The 22940-nt window shown below is 37.8% G+C and overlaps 1 protein-coding gene across 2 annotated transcripts in view; it reads right to left on the bottom strand.

Annotated features, from left to right (window-relative positions):
- Positions 1–816: 816 nt before the first annotated feature.
- Positions 817–22940, bottom strand: part of Ythdf3 (YTH N6-methyladenosine RNA binding protein 3) — a 33413-nt gene continuing 11289 nt past the window's right edge. For both annotated transcript variants that reach the window (XM_041667464.1, XM_041667466.1), the window contains 2 exons: positions 15999–17597; positions 817–3886 (listed from right to left, as the gene is read on the bottom strand). In XM_041667464.1, the coding sequence (XP_041523398.1) occupies positions 3863–3886; positions 15999–17597 (1623 nt within the window). In that variant the 3' untranslated portion in view covers positions 817–3862. The remainder of the gene's footprint in view (positions 3887–15998; positions 17598–22940) is intronic.

Below are 22940 nucleotides of genomic sequence, written 5' to 3'. Positions count from 1 at the left end.
AAAATAATCAGGTTCTAACTGCAGGTGAGGAATGGCTGACCTCAGTTCTATGTACAATGATGAAATACACACTTTCTCTTGGGGAGATGACCAAATCCAGGCTCCTGCTGCTACGGAGGTGGATGCACCAGACACAGGCAGTCATTTTTGTATACACACAACCAGTTTTGAGAATAAAAAACTAAAGTTTTACTTTTCTTACCTGAATAAATGGTTTTTTTTTTTTTTTTGATTTTCGAGACAGGGTTTCTCCGTAGCTTTTTTTTTTTTTTTTGGAGGGGGGGAGGGTTCCTGTCCTGGAACTAGCTCTTGTAGACCAGGCTGGCCTCAAACTCACAGAGATCCACCTGCCTCTGCCTCCCTAGTGCTGGGATTAAAGGTGTGCACCACCACCACCCGGCCTGAATAAATGTTTTAAAAAGAGCTAGGCTAATAAAAAACATACCATTCAGAATTACGATGACCACCCACATAAATTCCTTAATTCTAAAAGAAAATGTAAAAATTGTTAGAAAAGCATTCCTTGGGGCCAAGGAGATATGTTTTTAGACGGCTGCCATTACTTTCCTATTACATTTAAAGGGGAGGGGCCCCTCTCTTCCTCTTTTCTATCATTAAGTATTAAGAACATGTAAGTCAACAGTTTGCTTACATGAGATAAAGGGACATTTCTTGTCTTTAATTCACTTCATTTAAATGACCAACAAAAACGAGTAACTTACATGCAATTGCCAATCAGGGAAACTGTAATAGGCAAAAAAAAAAAAAACTTCTAGAGAGCAAGACATATTTATAAAGATAAAAAGAACACAGATATGAGTGAACAATTTTTATTGAAACCCTCAAAGATTAAAGAGGACCAAATGGTGAGTTCGGTACCATAACAAAAAAAAAAAAATCTCACCTACTGTACCATCATTCACAGGAATGAACAAACCCAAACACGACAAAATTCAAATTCTCATTGATAACTGCTACAAGTGAATGTATGAACTAATCATTTCATCATACCCTTCCTTTAATCATATGAAAAAGGGAATTTACATGGCATAACAAAAGATACGCAAAACTTAATGAAAACACAATTCTCTTAAAATCTCACAAACTTACTTTTAAAGGATGCAGAATGCACTTGAAATGATTGAATGACTTAAGCTGATTGGGTTTTTTTATTGCAAACTGTTTGAACATCAGCTTAACCCCTCATGCATGGTACTCAAAAATAACACAGCTTTTCAATTAAAAGATCACATGTTAAAATGAGGAATTAAGCACTAAAAGGCTGAGTTTTTTGTTTGTTTTTTAAAGGAATTTTCAAGTACCAATATGTATAGTGAGAGAATACTAATTTTGGTTACACTTTCCCCCTTACTGTTAAATATACAAACTATAATACCTTTAAAAATAAAATACCCACATAACTTTAATAGAATCATTCAAATGACAAATTGGAAAAATATTAAGCAAGAAATCACGGGACCAATAATGTCTTAATTTAAGATTATTCAAACATTTTATTATAAATCTACCCTTGTAGAGCCCAGGCTCTCTCCCTTTTGGTCCCCGCAGTTAAGAAACATTCCTCTGGTTGTACTCTAGAGACAACCTGTAATGATTTCATTTTATGGAAAAATAATCTTGTAATATACTGACTGACCAAGAAGGAAGAGAAGGTTGGTGCTTTGGGGAATACTTAGGTGAGAAAAACACAAAATTACCAAGTGGAAGCTTTTTTCCCAAAGGAATGCTGCACCCATTTCACTTAAGATTAGAAATTCAGGTTAAAGGCACTGGGATGTTCTTCTCACCACGAACAGACTCAGCTACACTGGCCCTGTCTGCGTCTACTGCAATAAGCCTGCTCGTTGGGTATTTCGATGACATTCCTTACATAAAACCTAATGTAAATTAAACAAGACTGAATTAGTTTATAATGTAACTAGTTTTATAAAAATATCCAGAGTTGCTAATAAAGCACCAAGAAAAAGAGAACCTCAGGGGGAGGACTCAGCTCCTTCCGACAAGGTCACCCTTTTACAGTTTTCTCTAGTAGGAGCTCCAGAATGACAGGTGTCATCTTTGAAATGTCCTACCTATACAATCTTAGGGATATAGAACATTGCTGTGCTGGCTATACCCAAATGCCAATTTTCATTATAAATAGTTAAGAGACACGTTACAAGATTTCATGGCTTAGTCTCAAAAAGGTAAAATAGGTGCAATTTTCCTTTATGAAAGTTCTCATTCTTTAATATACCATTAACATTTTGATGTTCCCTTCAGTAAACACTGACATAACCACACTGGGACTACCAAGTAACTGTGAAGTAGCTATGGTTATCTACAAATACTGTATTCTAATAAAAATACAATATTTGCACATTCTAAAACATTGTACAAAAATTATATAAATCAAAGTTTCAAAGAAATATCCATCACGAGGCTTTCAAGTTGAAGTGAGCAAAGACGAGAGCAAATGAAAATTTCTAAACACGATGTAAACATAAATGGAGTAACGCAAAACATCAAGGTATTCAAATCTACTGTATTGCTATTTTCACCTTTAACATATCATTCTACATAGCTTTCTCCTTTCAAAACAGTAAGATAAGGGGCAGGACATTATTTTCATAACCTTATGCCATCAAATCACTCAATACAGATGCACAACACATTGAATTATACAAAATCAATTTGTTTCAAGATACAAAATTAATGTTGATATGTAATTAATGAAAAAAATAGGATGTTAAAAAGGTAATTATAAGAATACCCAGTTATATGCTGTATTCCCACTTATATAGATCTGATCAATAAAACATCAACACATTCACTTAGATACTGATTTAATTCATGGATCAAGGCCATATTTTCCAAGTATTTTAAGGATGCCAGGACACTGCAAAAGCTGAAGAGTTGAGGAACAGTATATGCTTGCTAAACAAGAACTATGTTTATTTAGCTAGTTGAGTACCTAGAGTAATAAATTTTTAATTCATGATAGCAATCCGCTCGCAAACACCCAGAAACAGGATTGAAGGGTTTTAAATGTAGTTATAAAGGTCATAAAAAGTCTGATTAGACTGAGGTACATTTACTCAAAATGTTGAGATTCATTAAGTGGTAGAAACAAAATAATTAATCCCTCAAACCAATACACATTCTCAGTGTACATATAATTGGGGAGGGGTGTGCATTAATTGGTGAAGTCCACCAAGCTGCATATCAATATTCTGTTACACCAAATAGTTTGAAGACAAGGGAAATATTCTAATATAATTTTAGATTATGTTTCTTTTGGCTAAAATAGAGCATAAGGTTGCTTTGCCATATTAAAAGTTTACTACAATAATTTTTCACATAAACATTCAGACTTCAACTCCAGGACTAAATATGGCATGATTATTTTGCTTTTAATCTGTCAAATAGCTAAAAATTGACAATTTAAAAACTACAACAAAGAAAAGGTTGAAGCAGTGAGACTCTTACATCATTGAACCACTTCTAATGGTTAACTGTTAGTACTTAACAAATTCAAAGAGTTAATGAATCCTTGCATTCATTCAGTCTTCTGTGCCTTAGCTAGGATGCATAATTACAAAAGACAGCAGGTACTGGTCAAAGCTTCAGGACAGAAAGTGCTTGATGAAGTTACAGTTCTCAAGTGTGTTTGGTGAGAGTATAAGGGCAGATGCGTTGATGAAAACCATTACAAGAAGAGTCAATCTCGTGTTAAAATGTTCAAAGATGTCACCTTAAGCAGAAAGAAAGCTTTGCTAACTTAGTCTTCTCTGACGTCTTAGGCATTTCCAGAGTCTGCATCATTAGTGTTGTCGTTTAACAGGACATCTCCACACGGTGGTTATTGCTTGTTTCTAGTTCTCTCCTGAAAAAATAAATAAATAAAGATATTATAACAGAAGACAGTCATTATGCAGTGATTTTTAACTACAGGAACATATACTGCAAATCATCTCTAAGCACAGTTCTTCAATTACTAATTATTATCTCTATGTATCACAGTGAGATGAGTGTTACAAACCTTTTAAATAAGGAACTCCAAAAACAAGACTATTTCAAGGTAGTTTATATCCTCTTTACTTCCCTAATTTCCTACAAAGATTTAAAATAAGAATACTATGGGTTTTTTTTTAGTCGTTCCAATGATATTTAAATAGTGTGATATACCAATTTAAAAGCTTTTATTGACTGAGATGGAGCCAACATTGCATTAGATTAAAGGCACATTAAGAGTTCGCTATAGGACTGGAGAGATGGCTCAGTGGCTAAGAGCATTGTCTGCTCTTCCAAAGGTCCTGAGTTCAATTTCCAGCAACCACATGGTGGCTCACGACCATCTGTAATGAGGTCTGGTGCCCTCTTCTGGCCTGCAGATATACACACAGACAGAATATTGTATGCATAATAAATAAATATTTTAAAAAAAGAGTTCACTATAATTCTGAAATGAGTTTGGTTAAAAAATGTTCATCATTTATTCTCACATTCTGTACACTGTAACTTTTCACATCAAGAATAAAGAAGACCCAAGACTATCTTCCAATGGGGGCTGTTTGCTATTCTAGGGGGTGAAAGGGGGAACAGGAATGAGAGGGCTACATTAGACAGGAATGTATGATAACAGGCAATCAGTTACAATGAGAATAATGTATTATTTAAAAAGAAATAGAATGCTTCAGTTTGAAGTATAATAAACTTTTTGAAAAAGAATTTATTTATTATGCATACAGTGTTCTACCTGCATAAATGCCTGCAGGCCAGAAAAGGGTTATAGATGGCTGTGAGCCACCATGTGGTTGCTGGGAATTGAACTCAGGACCTCTAGAAGAGCAGTCAGTGCTCTTAACCCTGGGCTATTTCTCCAGCTCCTGTAATCAACTTTTAAAGATTCACCAAAATATACAGATTGCATACTTAACTCATTTCTCTTTATAAAGCTTTATAAACTTTCAATTCAGGGGACAGAAAAAGAGATAATAAAGTATAAAAGAAAAAATTCACACTAATCTAAGAGATGAGAAGACTAAAAAATCATAGATTAGAAAACAGGGTGAACATAAATATACTTACATTTTTATAACAGGAGTCACCATAAATGTACATTGATCCATGAAAATGAAAACTAAAGAATTTTTAACTCATATTACATATTTATGAGAAATAATCCAAAACACACGAACAAGGAAAAGTTAAAAAATAGCAGAAACATATTACAACATAGACCAAACAATGTCAGACAAAATATTCAATAATCCGAAATAAAGTCTACTGCTACAGATAGACATTTAAATGGTATAAACAGTACATTCAAGTTTCCAAAAGCTCTAACTATACTAAACACAACTTTATACTAAATAGAATTACAAGAAATAGATAGTAAATTCATGATAGGAGAATATAACATGTTTTTCTTAGTAAACAGACAAGTACATCAAAAGTTCAACATAAAAACCACAGAAAACTGAATTTAGACTGTGTATTCTAACTAGGACACCAAGGACCCCATGGCAGCCCAGAACGCAGAATAAAAGACTGATAATGCCAGGTGAGTTCAGAGTTGTTTTCCTCACTTTTTTTTTTTTTTTTTTTTTGGTTTTTCGAGACAGGGTTTCTCTGTGATTTTGGAGCCTGTCCTGGAACTAGCTCTTGTAGACCAGGCTGGTCTCTTTTTAAAAACCTTTGCTGTGTGTGTGTGTGGGGGGGGGGGGGCAGTCGACTTGTGAAATCACTTTCCTCCTTCTACCTTATAGGTTCCAGAGTTCAAATCAGCTCATCGCACTTGAGCAAGCACTTTCACCTACTGAGCCATTTTGCTGGCCCAAAGAATCAGTTCTGCCGGGCGGTAGTGGGGCCTGCCTTTAATCCCAGCAGTTGGGAGGCAGAGGCAGGCAGATCTCTGTGAGTTCCAGCCTGGTCTACAAGAGCTAGTTCCAGGAGAGGCTCCAAAGCCACAGAGAAACCCTGTCTCGAAAAACCAAAACAAAAACAAAAAAAAAAAACAGAAAGAATCAGTTCTATACACTCTATTTTTGAACATCAATTTCAGAAGCAAAATGGACAAGGCGAAACACACATCACACCTGAAATTTCTTACACCTCTCAAACTCTTCAAAAAATATTGATGTTAGAACATTTTACTATGAATAAATGTTAATTATAGTCCAACAAAAAGCTAAAAACTTACATGAGTGGAATTTCAAAAATCATTGAAAGCTAAGATAATAGTGTGCTGGTTACCCAACACAATAAAACAAAAATAAAAAGTTAATTTTTCCTAACAGTGAATGACTGGTTTGAAATCTGAAATAAAGCCAGTCTTGGTGGCATACCACCTATAATCTCTGCACCTGAGGAGCTGAGGCATAAAAACCATGAGCGCTAAGTGAGACAGAAATATATAGGAAATCTTGTCTCACAAACAAACAAATAAATAAATAAATAAATAATCATTAAATTGAAATAAGAGCACCAAGAATGCCAGTAAGTTGAGAAGGTTAAGACAAAATGAATAACTTTTAAAAAGGCAAAGTCAGTGAGAAACTGAACCAATATTTAAAGTGTAGACACAAGACTTAGTGATGAACTAGATTAAAAGGAAGAGAAATGTTAAACTGGCAAGGCTTCTCAGTGAAGAAAGGAGCTTGGATGAGAAGATCTGATCCACAGAACCCACCCACATAAGGAGAGAATCAATTTTTAAGTTGTCCCCCTAACCTCCACAAGCATGTTGTGAAATGCAATGTTTCCCTCCCCAATTCTTCATGCACAGGAATACAACAATTATACCTACATGATTTTTTAAAAAAAGAAACATCATAGTACCCTGTCTTCTAAAAGATAGAGAAAAAGTAAGGAGCAAGCAAAGAAATAGGGAGTATATTAGATTTAAGATGTTTTCAAATGAGAACTTCAAATAGATACTGAGATAGATGCTCCTGGATACAATAAGGATCATTCAGGATGGGAATACAATTGGAAATTACCAGTGCTTAGTAAAGTCCACCAAGAAAACTTGTCTCCCCAAAATATATAATCCATTTCTTTCAAAACAGTAATAAAGCTGAGAGATGGCTCAATGGGTAAAGTGTATGCCTCTCAGACATGAGGACCTGAGTTCTGATCCCTGTATGCACAAAAAGACAGCCAGGAAATACACATCAGTAAACCACACGAGAATTCCTGGAGGCTAGCCTAGCATTTGCACTATTAGTTAAAAACCTGAGACTGTCTCAAACAAGATACAAGGTGAAAACTGATAAGCATACACACACCTACACATGAATACACACACACAACCCATAAAAGAGCAAGTGAGACAAAAAGGGAATGAGACAGAGAGAACAAAACTTACATTTACACTACCAAAAGGTAAGGCTGTGTCTCAAAGTATATATTCACAAGAAGGTATTTGTAGGCTATCTGCTACAGGTCAGAAGATGAGACTCAGAAATGATAGGCTGCCAATGATCTCATTGACTTGTTATAAAATGAGGAGTTACCACACAATTGTTATAAAATGAGAATTTAGCACACAACTGGCATCGCAATTACATGTGCTAAAGAAAGTTGAAGGAAATATGATTTACATACAAAGGATCACCATCCAGTGCACCTATGAAAGGATTATTTATGCAGAAAGTCATTAGACACTCTTTTATGTTATAATCCAAAGTGATTCAGAAAATTAAATTTTTACTTTAATGACCGTCACTTTAAAAAATAACTTAGGGAAAAATCCTTCCCCCATTTTCCATCATTAGCAAAATACATCCAGTAAGCAGAGACACTGATATAGGAAAGCTCCTGAGTCTTTGAGGAAAACAACCATGTAGTCTAAGTGCTCTCTACCCCAAGCTAAGCCAAAAACACTGGAGAGATGAAAGAAGAGCCCAGGCCAGGACCAGAAGTATGCCTGAGGAGAGAAACCCTCAGTATCCTATTCTTTTGACAGAGCTAAGACTCCTTCTTTCCACTACCCAAAGGAGGCCCTGCAGCTTCTTTTGTATCATAGGCAAACTGCCAATTTTCCTTCTAATGATCTGAAGGCTTATCACCATTAGTATCATTTCCATAACCAGACCTAAGTCTGCAAATGAGCCACAAAGGCATTTAAGAAACCATAGCACCCAGCAAAAAAATGAACAGAAGCTCTCAGCTGAGGCAAGTGCCTGGAAAAAAAGCAAAGCAAAACACTCAAAAGTCAAATGCAGCTAACAAACATGAAATATTTTTTGTTAATTTAAGAGATCTAATTTTCACCCCAGACAGGGTCTCTATGGGTAACCCTGGCTGTCCCAGAACTCACTCTGTAGACCAGGTAGTCCTCAAACTCAGAGATTTGCTTGATTTTGCCTCCCAAGTGTAGGATTAGAAGCACAGGTCACTACTACCTCACAAAATCTAATTTTTTAATTTGATAAGAAAAGTAGCTTGTATTTAAAGTGAGTAAATGATCACTCACTTCCTAACAATAGCTGAGTTAGGAAAAAAAACCAGTAAAGTACAAAAAAAGTAAAAAATAACTTAAACTACTGGATAGATAAAAGAAACCTAAGAGACACTAACACAAACAAGTAATCCAAACTAAAATCACTAATACTAATTGATCTATGACAAATAAACACATTTTGTTACAGCCACGGCAAAATTCATAACTTTAATCTAATGAATGTCTGAAACAAACTGAAATTAAGGGACATTTAAAAAAAAAACACCTTAGCAGGTGGCTGGAGAGATGGCTCAGTGGTTAAGAACACTGGTTGATTTGATTCACAGCATACACATGCCATCCAGCAATCATACTGTAACATTCCAGGGGATTTGACAACTTCTTCTGGACTCTATCGCCAGTGCACACACATGGTGCAGTCATACATGCAGGCAAAACACTCAAACAACAACATTACCCAAAAAAAAAAAAAAACAAAAACCAAAACCCCACATAGTCAGTAATCTTTAAAAATACAAGGAGAAACAAGACAGAGAAACTGAAATAGACTGGAGGTAACTGAGACAACATTAACAAAATGCAACTCTGGTATCTAGACAGAGTTTTGAAACAGGATAGAAGAAAATACCAAGATGTAAGAAAAGTCTGTACTCATATTAAAATGGACCATGACTGAAGTTAAAATAGCTAATAGACTCAATTCTTCAGGAAATTTGCTAACTTATATGAAAAAACATTTGTAAATGCGAGAAAAATCTATGCTCCAGGGTAGAACAGGGGACAGGGCAGTGGCCCAATGGGTAAAGGAAAGTGTTGCACAAACTGTTAACAACACTCCCAGAATCCATGTGGAAGAACTGCACAAAACTGCCCTCTGACGGGCACATATGCATTATAATGTGCACCTACTCACTATACACGTGTGACACATGCATGCACGCACGTACACCACACTAAATGGTATTAAAAGAGTATGTAGGATAAGGGCAGTTAGTGGATTAAAACCCTATCCACTCAGAAGTCAGAGCGAGTGTGATAGCCTTTCATCATCTACGAAACTAACTCTAATTAGAAAGCAGAGGACAAGAGAATGTAAAGAAAACACAACAAGTCGGTAGTACACAACAAATCTAAATTATAGCGTCAATAGGAAAAGGGAAATGAGTATGCTTTGAATAAAGAGGTTGTTTGAACTTCCTTTCTATTATAATACCACCCTTGCTCTTTTTTACGCAGCCACCATATGATCTAGAACTACACTAAATCTGCACTTACAAAGTAAGTGTTTCCGTGGTTCATGAGATGGCTCACAAGTTTAAAGCACTTGCAGGACACGTGGCAACTCTCTAAGCCCACAATCCAAGATGGAAGAAAAGACAGATTCTAAAGCTATCCTGTGCACTCTGAAAACACCCCCACACTTATGTAGATATGTTTTGACTATTTCAAGACTTGAAAAACAGTCTAGTAATATATAAGCAAATAATATTTTGGCAAAGATCAAATAAACTAAATGTGTACTACAGAAACAGGAAAAATGAAGAAGTTAACAGAAAAGGTTATTTTACAAAGTGTTTCCTGAATGCTGGACAAGCATCCTACCAAGAAGGTGCTTCTTCAGCCTGGTAAAGTAGCTCATTGTCGAAAGAAAACAAGGCCCTTGGTCCAGTAAGCTTTGAACTAAATTCTGCCAAAAATGCCATGATTATAAAGCAAATCTCTCCAACCAATTGGATCTTTAGGTGAGACTCTAGGCTCAGCTTAGATTGGCACTTTGTGCCTAAATTGACACTTTGTAACAGTCTAAAGCTGAGAATGCATCCAACACTGTGCCCTGATTTCTCAGAAAAAAACTGTGCTAGGTCACTGAGTTTTATGCTATTTGGTAACCAGAGATAACTAATACAGAAAATGTTGTGATCCATGAGCAGCAAAACCCTGTGCATGGAATAGCATATATTCAGAACTGAAAGGGAAAAGAAGTCTTTCTAACTTTATTAGTATTCATTTCATGGGTTAAAATAGACAAGAAATATTCCTAATGTTTGGGGAAAAAGGCACTACTCTAAACTCAAGAAGTTTGGTTTAATACCAAGTCAATTTTTCCTGAGGAATGAATCACATGTAAATTACTTCCCATGAAATAAATACTTTGGTGATGCATGTCTTAAATCCCAGCATCTGAGAGGCAGAGGCAGGTGGATCTCTGATCCATGCCAGTTGATCTACAGACAGAGTTCTATGATAACCAGGGCTACACAAAGAATCCCTGACCCAAGACAAAAAAGAAAAAAGTCTTTGATTAAAAAAATACAACTTACATTTGTTTATTAAATTAAATGGGTTAAGGTACATTCCTATAATGCCACACTTGGAAGGCAAAAGCAGAATTAGAAATCCTAGGCAAGAAGCAACTAGGGGTGAACCAGTGACTTAAATCAACAAATCCTGTATGATCCTCAATTAGCTGAAGAAAGCAATACACATATTAATTGAAATTCTCTTCAGCTTAAATAATATGGATTCACAATTAAAGTATGAAAGAAATAGCTCCCTGAAGGTCTATGACTAATCTGAACAACCAGAGAGGCCATTAATTCCCTGAAAGCTTCCCTTTTTTTTTTTCTTTTTTGTTTTTTTCGAGACAAGGTTTCATTGTAGTTTTAGAGCCTGTCCTGGAACTAGCTCTTGTAGACCAGGCTTGTCTCAAACTCACAGAGATCCGCCCGTCTCTGCCTCCTGAGTGCTGGGGATTTTTAAGCAACACTGGAATATAACATAACCACTACAAGCTGGCAGAGGGAGGAGGGAAATCAATGCTATAAAATGTTAACCAAATATACTATCATGCCAACAAAAAAAAAAAATAGGCCAGCTATTAAAACTAAAACTTAGAGCTGGAGAGATGCCTCAGTGGTGAAGAATATGGGGACAGGGGGTCCCAAAGGATCTGAGTTCAATTCTAAGCACCCACATGGTAGCTCACAAACCATCTTTAATTCCAGTCCCAAAAAATTTTATCCCTCTTCTGGCCTCCACAGGAACTGCACATGTGGTAGACAGACACACAGGCAGAACATCTGAATCCACAAAAAACATAAGGATTAAATTAAAAAAAATACACACGCACACATAAAACCCCATACTAAATTGTCCATTGACAATAAGGATTTATAAGAGTAAAATAATATAGTATATAAAAAGTGATTCATCCAACTGAAAAAACTAAGTATTACCTAGATGCCGGGTTCTCTAGATGCAGAAAGGGAAGGGGCAGAGCCCGACCTGCTGGGCTTTCCTTGGGGCTTTCCCTGAGTGAATGACCCAGCCCTCCTAAATGGCCAACGAGGAAACACACCCATGAGTCAGGAGTCTGTCAAAGCAGGATCCCATTTAACGGTATCAGGCAGGAACTTATATAGGGTTGTGATGGGGTTGGAGAAGCTTGGAATGGGTTGAGGTGGAGCAAAGAACACAAGGGCCAAAAGTATTCTGTCACATTAGTGGTGGCTGGGCAGAGGCAGGCCTAGGTCAAGTAACTAGAGACACATCTCCAAACTCGAGCTAGGCTCAGGAAGTTACACTAGGGCTCACCAAACTCAAGTTAGGCTTAAGAAGTTACACTGGGCCTTATGAGGCCCAACACCTAGACAGTCTACTACTGTGAGGATACTAACATTTATACTAGACAAATACAGTCAGCTCTTCTTTATTTTCCTCTCATGTTCAAGGATTATATTAGCTTTACCAAAGGGGCAACATATACAAATAATTCTTCTGGAAGCAAATAAAGATAATAAAGATTCTACGCTTGGGCAAGCACTTGCCTAGAATTCAAGAGGCACGTTTCCATTTTCAGATAAGTTTACCAAAACCAGTGTTATGTATCAGGACTTTAAATAATAAGCCTAAGGCACTAGTCCTTAAATTACCATAATATTTGAATAAACTTCGAAAAGATAAAAATGGGCATGTGTCCCCCCACTCTATCTCCTAATGTTCTACCTAGAACTGAACTTCTATAACTTACCGTTTGCACAAATGGAGAAATCAAATCAACAGGCAGCACTTACTAAATACAGCAAACAACCAGTAAAAACTAGAGATTAGACCAGTAAGGAAGAAAAATTCTAAGACACTCAAACTATGAAAAGTCTTTAAAGCACTGGTTCTCAACCTGTGGGTCATGACCCTTTTAAAAGTGAAAGACCCACAGACATGCTCTATAACCATCAGAAAACAGATATTTACATTATAAATCTGTAACAGTGGCAAAAATCAGTTACAAATTAATAAGAAACATAATTTTATGGTTATGCTGTAAAGGGTCGCAGCATTGGGAAGGTTGAGAACCATTGCTTTTCAGAATTTACTCACTTGACAGTATCTTAACAAAACTGCCTTTTTGACAGTCCTACTACCTGATACTAAGAAATGAGCAGAGAGCAAACTCTGCTCCTGCCTCCTTTCAATCAGCCTCGAAACCCGTCAACAAAGATTATCAACAGGTTTTTTTTCTTCTTCCCATATCCCTTCTCTCTGCAAAGGATAGTGGTTTCCAATCATAAGCCCATTTTGTTTGCTAGGCTTAAAGACTCTTTCTGCTCTTGAGCAACAAATCTGTTTAACTGAATATATGTTCAGAATCCCTGTGAAGGGGTATTGTTCCAATATAACCAATAGTTAACAGGAATTATCAGCATTTCTTCAATTCTTTTTTTTTAATTTTGTTGAAATGTCTCTTTCAACCTTTCTTTTAAAAACTATGGAGGCAGCCAGGCAGTGGCATATGTCTTTAATCCCAGCACTAGGGAGGCTGAGGGAAGTGGATCTCTAAGAGTTGGAAGCCAGCTTGGTATACAGAGCAAGTTCCAGGACAGCCAGAGCTGTTACACAGAGAAACCCTGTTTCAAAAACAAAACAAAACAAGATCAACCCCCCACGACCCCCAAAAAACCCTATGAAGACTCAGGCTCAGTTCTTCTAAGCTTAAACTTCACTGCTTTACCGACCTGAGGGATGTAATTCTATACTCCCTCTATTGCACTCTGAAATAAGATTTCACTTTTCATTCCTAGGGTCAGAGGGGAGAGGAGACACTGTTGATTACCCTGCTTATCTTTCCTTTGCAGTATCTTTCCTGTCTTTTATCATTTCAAACTAGCCTGCTAATCATCTGGTAACCCCATTATTCCACCTGGAAACATGGGTTTAGGAAAAGTTCCCAAAATATCTTTTACACTGATTGTTTCTTCCTGCTGCTTAAAAAACAGAGACCACTTCTCTTTTCACTCTATCTTTTTCCTTTTCTATTTTCATGTCAATTGTTCTAGATTTGGTTAACTTTTCCAATTTGAACTTCTGAAACTTCAACAAGATCTAACATGGGAATATATTCACATTAATCTGCTTGCTAACCTATTTTTTTTAACTGTGATAAACATGTTCTAAATTTTCAATAAAACTTTTTAGTATTCTGCTCCAATTATGTAGGAATAGGAATCCTTCCTACAAAGCAAATTGTAACTTTTGTTTTATATGTGTATAATGTGTGTGTGTGTGTATATATGTATGCATATATGTGTACAGCTGCTTGTTTCTGAAGGATCTCTCTGTATAGCGAGAGCTGTCCTTGAAGTCACAATGTATAACAGACTGGCCCCAAATTCAGAGATCGCCTGCCTCTTCCTCTTGAGTGCTGAGATTAAAGGTGTGTACCACTACACCTGGCTCCTACATTTTAAACTATCTTTTGTTCCACGCATTATCCAATTTTTTTTATCTTGGTCCTTTCATGAAACTTCATTTTACTCAAATATAATTAAAACCGGCAGTTCAAATCTAAGAATGTGTGCACATCAATGAGTTAGTACCTATACAAATACTGATGAAAGATTTTTCTTGCAGCTTCAAGTTCCCCTGAAACTTCTCATTCTGAAATAAGAAAACCTGACATTTAAACTTATATGGCAGACAGGATATGCCAAGTTGGCTCCTCCACAGGAAATCTTGTTGCCTAGAAAAGCAAGCTGGAGAACCCTCATTGCCAAAATAATCATGAGTGGAGAAAACTCAGTAAATAAAATATATATTAGAACATCAGAAACAATAAAACCAGAACTAAATTTTCAGACTAGGTAAAAAAGAGATGTAAAAAAAAATGTACTTGGTGGCAGAAGAAAGAAAAAGCTTCTACATATTTCTTTGCCATCTTTTTCTCCTGGACAATCTTATCTCACTTCAACAGACTCAGCTACAGAAGAACAAAAAGTTCCAAGTCTGATTCCCATGTCTCTCAACTGTCTAAATCAGGAAGGTCCCTACCTGTATTTCTCAAAGATCCTAAAATAAGAATATCCCAAATGACATCTTTACCCACATCACACAGTCCACATTCCAAATTGTTCTCCTGATCCACTGTCTTATAATAGCAATTACAATCTATTACTTAACCGATAAGCTGAAAAGACACCCTAGCAACTTCTGATCCTATTTTCCTCACTTCCCACATTTAACTAGGAGAAAACTCCATTTAGCAATTCATTTAAACAGCTCCTACAAAGGTGCAAACAGCAGTCTGAATCACTCCAAAGCCAAGTTTCTAACTGTTCAGCACAGCAAGACTAGCACCAGCGTTACCTAGGTTGCTTGTCAGAAATGTAGCTAAAGTCCTTATCAAATACAAAAAGGGGTGACACTCCAATAAATACTTCTGAGTCTTATGGTTTAGAAACCATTACAGACCCTACTCAGCAGAATTAACCACTGAGTGCTCAATGTTGGCTGAAGGAGTTTGCTCTGCTCCACATATGTAAGAAGTCATATGATATTTGAGTTCATACAAAGAAATGAATCAGTGCTGTGTTTTCATGAAGACAGAAGTGTGTGCCTTAACATTAAATTTCCCACAAATATTTCCACAATGGCTAATGTTATTCTATTTCTTGCTTATTTTCAATAGAAAGTGTACTGCGCATGAAAAAAAAAAATTCATTTCCTACCCTTCCCATTCCCTTTACATTTAAAATCAGGCCTCCCAAATTGATGTTTAGTTCCGAAGAGAAAGCAACTCAAGCCTGTCTTGCCTTGGGACCACATTCCAAGCTTATACAAATATATGTAAACTCAGGGAGTCTCCCCAAGTCTCACAGAAAGTGTGCTAACAAGAGAAAATCAAATACTACAGATCAAATTCTAAAGGCCATACCCTTCTAATCTCCCACCCTAATGTCAAATTCTTGCTCTATTTTGTTATACATATGTTTTGGTTCTATAAATTATATATTATAGTTACATAACACACACACCACCTTTCTCATAAAACAAAGCATTAACAAATACTTGATAATATAGCAACATATAAGAGCAGTAACTAGAAGGGCTGCAGATAAGAGGTAGATTAGAGTTCTGTTTCTTAAGCTTTTGGTTTCATAAACTATAATATTCAGAGGTATAAATGGATGCCATTCCATGCACTCCACCCATGGGGATAAATCCTCACACAAAAAATTATTGGATTCATACTTACCCTTCGCATGGCTTCCTCCTCCTCTTGACGCTTTTCATAATGTGCAAAGTCATCAAAGATTGAGGTGGTATGCTTGAAAGTAGCAATTATTTTAAGCACTTGCTTTGCTTTCTCTAGGGGTACTTCTTGAGTGTCCCTTGAATTGGTTACTGGTTTGTTGTCATTGTTTTCTAAGCGAATATGTCGTAATTGGTTATTGGGAACATCTTTGACAAAGATCCATTTAACTTCAAATTTGCCCTTCCACTTATCCTGAGACCAGACACCAGCATATGCATTATAGTCCACAACAGACTTCATTTCAGCCACTCCACAAAAATGTCCACTGCCATTCACACTGAAGAGTAAATAGAGCGGGCCTTTCCCATTCAGGGAACGATAAGCTGCATCCAAACGCTTATTACCATGCTCAGTACTACACCAGATAGAGTACTTAATGGAACGATGTATATCATCCTCGGAATAGCTCTTAATTATAAACACACGTCCATTCTTCAGGTTCCAATCAAAGTCTTTGGGATTATAGTTGTTTATGGCCTTTAGTTTTTCCAGCACTGGATGCACCTCTACACTAGAAGGTGAAGCACTAACTGGTACAACACCTAAACCAAAGTTTTCATTGCCTGCTCCATTATTCTGGTTGAAGCCAGTTCCCCTATTCCGAGGAGCTACCCAGCGGTTCTGCAGTTGTGGCTGCTGAGGCTGCACTTGGTGAGGCTGGGCCTGTGGCTGAGGTCCTTGTTGCTGCTGTGGTTGTGGTGGCTGAGGCTGCTGTTGAGGCAGTTGGCTTTGCACCAATGGTGGTGGTTGAATTAATGGCTGAGGCTGCTGGATTATAGTTTGAGGAGGCAGAACTGGTTGGGTTGGTGGAGCCTTTACCACTGACCCTTTTTCATCCCAAGTTCCAATATTCATGTTGTGTTTTATAGGAGGTGGTGGCACAGCAGAACCCCCAATGCCCACATTGCCCTTGGGTTTAAGTTTCGGTTGAGGTTTGGCAGGCTTTCTGGCAATAGCAGCCCAAGAAGTTGGTTTAGGTGCTGCACTGCTAACAGGGGGCACATTATTGGCTGCAATGCTAGTCATACCACTGCTGCTCAAGGCTGTACCTACAGTTTTTGTCACTGCAGCCGTCAGGTCACCACCAATTTTCAGTCCAGTCATGCCTTGCTCAATACTACTAATGCCAGGCACCTTACTCAAAGTATCATTGCCAAATCCGGCCTGTCCATCAGTAATAGCTCTCCCAAGAGAACTAGGTGGATAGCCGTAACTGCTACTATAAGCAGAATTTTGTGTTGATTGTCCCTGAGATCCACTTGTCCCCCATGTAGAGAAATCAGCATTACCAGGAAAAAAGTTAAATCCATGTTGACCAAGAAATGGAGGGGTATTTCCTAATGCCCCTGGTTGACTAAAAACACCATCTGGTATATAATGATGCTCTCCATTACTCATTTGTCCATAGGGTGTCAGATACGGCACAGGCTGGTCTCCAGCCGTGGACCATGCTGCTTCCCCAAGAGAATATGGAAATCCAATGGATGGAGCATAGTAACTAGGCATATATGGATCTGACATTGGTGGATAGCTGGTATTCTGCAAAACAGAAAACCACAAATCAGTAGTGAAATGTACGCTTGAAAGAGAAAAAAGTTATCTGAAATACTGAAAGCAGTTTTAAGTGAATGAAAGAGATGTGCCTAGTCAACATAATTAAAATTTCAAATCAATATTACCAGCAGAAATACAGATGAGTACCATCGCCCTAAAGACAGTCTTGCTGCCCAGCTGTACTCAAATTCACTCTACAGAAGACTGGCGTCAATCTCACAATCCTTCTGCTTCTCCTAGGTGCTAGGATTAAGCATGTAAAACTATGTCAGTGATAATTTTAAAATATTACAAAATTATGGCGTTTTTAAGCAGAAAATGTAGGAGTAAAATAAAGATTGTGTTTCTGTCCCAATTTTAAAATACTGAGATTTTTTACAAAATGCTAATAAGCTTTACAGGTACAGAATATAATATACATACAAGATTTAAACAAATTTGGAATACTATGTCCAACAGAGGAATTAAACTGCAGTCTTTATGATGGAATCAAGTACTGCCACTTAAATTTTGTACTTAAGAAAAAAATGTAGAAATGCTGTATCTGAGAAGAAAATAAAAATCAGTATTATGCCTACAACATGAAACACAATTAACGGTTTTACTCTTCTCTATTTTAAAAACAAAATACAGTAAAATATACTCTTCATCTTATTGCTGTTCTCAGAAGACAAAGATTTTTAAAAGAAAATTCCATTGCCAATAAGGGAGACTCCAAAGGCTCTCAAAATAACAGTCTGTTGCTATAGCACTTTGGATGCCCACCAGAACTAGATGTTAAGACCCCACTACTGAAGACAACATACACTTTTAGTTATAGTAATCAAGAAGTCAAGAGGGAAATAAATTGGAAGCGTCCTCTCTTACTCTACTTGATAGCTTGCATAGTTTAAGACGACATTGGATCTTACGGGAGAAAGGCATCAAGTGTAGACCCAGCTGTAGACCTTTCGAGTTGCAAAACCAACCTGTCAGACAAGATGCCTTCAAAGGTACAACACTGGCATGACTGTTATGAGGAGTAACCAACAGCTTGCTGCAACAAAACTCCTTCAAAATCAGCCTTTCCTGCCCCGGCTCCCAGCATCCCTCCCTGGTAGATCCCACGTCTTCCCCTCTGAACCCCACACCCTACTTCACCCCAGCAGGCATCACCTGCTGACCCAAAGGCCACTCCTGCCAGGAAAGCTGACTTTCATTTTCACCTCTCCTGCTGCTCCTCCAGCTAAATCCCCCAGTCTATCTCCAGCTCAGTAACAGGACACCTGCAGCAGTTTCCCTTTTCTCCCTGCCTCCATGGCCAAGGGATCACACAGACCTACTACTCCAGCCTTCCTTACCCCAACTCATCCAATTATCCCAGCCTCTAACAACAAGCGTTTCCTGGGAATACACCAACTGAGCAGGCCAAGGAAACAGGTCCACAGAAAAACTTCCTACCAGCAATACACTGCTATCATACTCTCCTAAAATTCAAAGAGGAAACAGGAACCAAGGGAACAAACACCCATTCAACAAAGACAAAACCAGATTATTAGCACATAGATCTACAATCATCCCAATACCAAAAGTTGCTAGAAGAAAAACTCCAACCTAAGGTTAACTACAACCATGAAAAACCATAGGAAATAATATCAGACCAGCAAAATCAAAATAAAATGGAAACATTCTCTCCGTTATCTCTCTCCACTACAACCACAACAAAAACAAGAAAATAACGGGAAAAACAACGATCGTTTGTCATTAATCTCTCTCAATATCAATGAACTGAATTCCACCAATAAAAACAACAGACTAACAGAATGGACGAAAAGCAAGACACAACCTTCTGCTACATCCAAGAAACACACCTGAACACCAAGGATAGACATTACCTCAGGGTAAAGGGTTGGAAAAAGATATAACAAGAAAATGAACCTAAGAGTCAAGCTGGTAGCCATTTTAATATCTAATAAGACTTCAAACCAAAAGTAACCAAAAGAAATAAACTACATAATTTACCAAGATGATAACTGAATTTTTAAATCTATGCCCTAAATACAAGGGCACCCTAATCTGTAAAAGAAACACAATTAGAGCTAAAATCATACATTGACCCTCACACATTGATGTTGGGAGACTTTAATACCTCACTCTCATCCAGACAAAGACAAAGAAATGATGGGGCTAACAGACTTTCTAAACCAAATGAACCTAGAAGATATCTACAGTCACCCAAACACTTTTAAAAGACTACACCTTCTTTTCTGCATCTCCGGGAGCTTACTCAAAACTGACCACTGATGTGGGATTCCCCTCTGTATGCTGTGAATACCATTGGTTAATAAAGAAACTGCTTTGAGCCTATAGCAGAGCAGGGCAGAAAGAGTTAGGAGGAGAAAACTAAAAAGAATGCTGGGAGAGAGAAGGCAGAGTCAGAAAAAAGCCATGTAGCCCCTCCGGAGACAGACACCAGAACTTTACCCAAGTAAACCACAGTCTCGTGGTGATACATAGATTAACGGAGATGGGTTAGTTTAGGATATAGGAGTTAGCCAGAAATACGCTTAAACTAATGGCCAAACAGTATTATAAATAATATGGTTTCTGTTGATTACTTCGGGGCTGAGCAGACAGGAAAAAACGAGTGGCCTCATACTATAGACCACATACTCAAGACACAAAGTAAGTCTCAACAGATACAAGAAAATCAAAATGACGCCAGGCAGTGGTGGCACACACCTTTAATCCCAGCACTTGGGAGGCAGAGGCAGGCAGATCTCTGTGAGTTCGAGATCAGCCTGGTCTACAAGAGCTAGTTCCAGGACAGGCTCCAAAACCACAGAGAAACCCTGTCTCGAAAAACCAAAAAAAAAAAAAAAAAATCAAAATGACACCCTCCATCCTATCAGACCACCTTAGAGTAAAGCTAGATTTCAACAATAGAAACAGAAACCCTACAAACTCATGGAAACCGAACAACTTTCTACTCAAGGAACAATGGGCCAAAGCAGAATAAAGACTTTCAAGAATTGAATAAAAATGAATATACAAGCCACATGCCTTTAATCCCAGCACTCGGGAGGCAGAGGCTTGCGGTTCTCTGTGAGTTCAAGGTCAGCCTGGTCTATAAGAGCTAGTTCCAGGAACTGCTCCAAAGCTAGAGAAACCCTGTCACAAAAAAAAAAAAAAAGAAGAGAGAGAGAGAGCTACCCAAAAAGAGAAAATTGCAAGTTATTCCCAAACTCAGGGCTGAAATCAATAAAATAAAAACAAAGAGAAAAACACAAAGAATCAAAGAAATGAGTTGGTTCTTTGAGAAAATCAGTAAGACTGACAAACTCTTACCCAAACTAATAAAATCAGAAACAAAAAGAGAGGAGTCACAACAACAGACACCAAGGAAATCCAGAAAATCCTAAGAATACACTTCAAAAACCTGTATTCCATCCAACTGGAAAATCAAAAATAAATGAATCATCTTTTCAAAAGATACCACTTACCAGTGGTACAAGAAAAGTATTTCTGGACAGAACCCCCTTAGCACAGGCAGTAAAATCAACAATCAAGCAATAGTACCACATGAAACTAAAGCTTCTGCATAGCAAGGGACACCATCAATAGGGCAAAAATGGCTGCCTAGAGAATGAAAATTTACCAGCTCCAGAGCTGAGAGAGCACTAATGTCCAAAATATATAAAAAACTCAAGAAACTAGATCTAAAAAGCCAAAGAATTCAATTTAAAAAAATGTGGAACAGATATATACAAAGAATTCTCAATAGAGCAATCTCAAATGGTTGAGAAACACTTAAATGTCCAATATCCTTGGCCATCAGGGAAATGCAACTCAAAACTACTTTGAGAGTCCATCTCACACCTATTGGAATGGCTAAGATCACTAACGCAAATGACATCATATGCTAGAGGGTGGAGCAAGGCAAACACTCCTCCACTGTTGGTGGGAGCACAAACTTGCAGTCACCATGAAAATCAATAAGGCACCTCCTCAAAAAGTTGGGAAATGATTTACCTCAAGATTCACCATACCACTTTTGGGCATATACCCAAAGGACACTCTATCACACCACAAGGACACTGCTGCTCTATTCATAATAGCCAGAAGGTGGAGGGACCTAGATGTACTTCAACAAAAGAATGTGGTACTTTTATACAAGGGAGTATTATTCAGTTGTTAAAATGACATCATGCAATTTGCAAGCAAATGGATGGAACTAGAAAAAAAAAATCACCGAGTGAGGTAACCCATTCAGTATTGACTTTATATAGACATTAGCCAAATAAGTGATAATCAAGCTACAAACCATAGATCCAGAGTGGGCCAGTATTGATGAAGGGTTCAGAGGGGACACATAGATCTCCCGAGAGAGAGAAATAGGATGAACTTTATTGGTGAACTGGGAGGAAGGGGTGAGAGCTGAAATGGGAAGATCAGTTGGGGAACAGAAGAGAAATGGAGCTGAGGGAGGGAATGTAGGGAGAGGCAACTAGATGTAAGGGGCATTTGAGGAGCAGCAAGGAAACCTAGGACAATGAAAACTTCCTAACATATGTAGTCAATTGTAATAAATTTTCCAAATAATGAGGAAAATAGAGTCCCAACTGGCCACTTCTCACCAAGTTTGTTTCATCTAACTTTGGCATAACAGTCACATGGAAATCCCCAAACAACCCAGGTTGCTGCCAAGATAATAAGCTGCTCTCCACAAACTGCCAACAAGACCCCACTGATGACAACACCCACATAACTCACTGAAGACGGAGAATTCGAGCTGGTGTCCACAAAGAACCTTTACCCCCATGTTCTAGTGTCTTTGGTATGGGAAGATACTCTCCAGGGTACCAAGAGAAACATAATCCAGCCATAAACCAATCCAGCCAAAACTTTTACAATCTTCCTACCTAAAATATTTGCTAGGGCAATGTTGACACAAAGCTTATGGGAGTAACCAACCAATATGTGATTTGACTTAAGGCCTATTTCATGAGCTGGAACCCATACTTGACACTGCTTAGGTGACCAAGAACCAGAGACTAGACAGACAGCTCAAAGACCTAAGATAAAACCAATTACTACTAGTCTAAGCATCAACACCAAAAAGATGACTCCTGTGATATCTGCTACACTCACAGATGAGTCGTTTACTCAGCCATCATCACGGAGGCCTCCTCCTGCAGACATGGGAACAAATGCCCACAGTCAGACAAAATCCAGAGAGATTGTACAACACCTAGCTCTAATTGGTATATTGCCATCAATTCTCTCCCCTCAGAGCTCAGGGAAAGAGCAAGAAGAGTAAGTAGGGTAGGTAGTAACTGAGGACAACAG

This window comes from Microtus oregoni, unplaced genomic scaffold (genome assembly GCF_018167655.1).
Source record: "Microtus oregoni isolate MIOR12 unplaced genomic scaffold, Mior012 000017F_ref0000208, whole genome shotgun sequence".
Lineage (NCBI taxonomy): Eukaryota > Metazoa > Chordata > Mammalia > Rodentia > Cricetidae > Microtus > Microtus oregoni.
The sequence above is the reverse complement of the archived record's forward strand: the minus strand, read 5'-3'. Positions and strand labels throughout refer to the sequence as shown.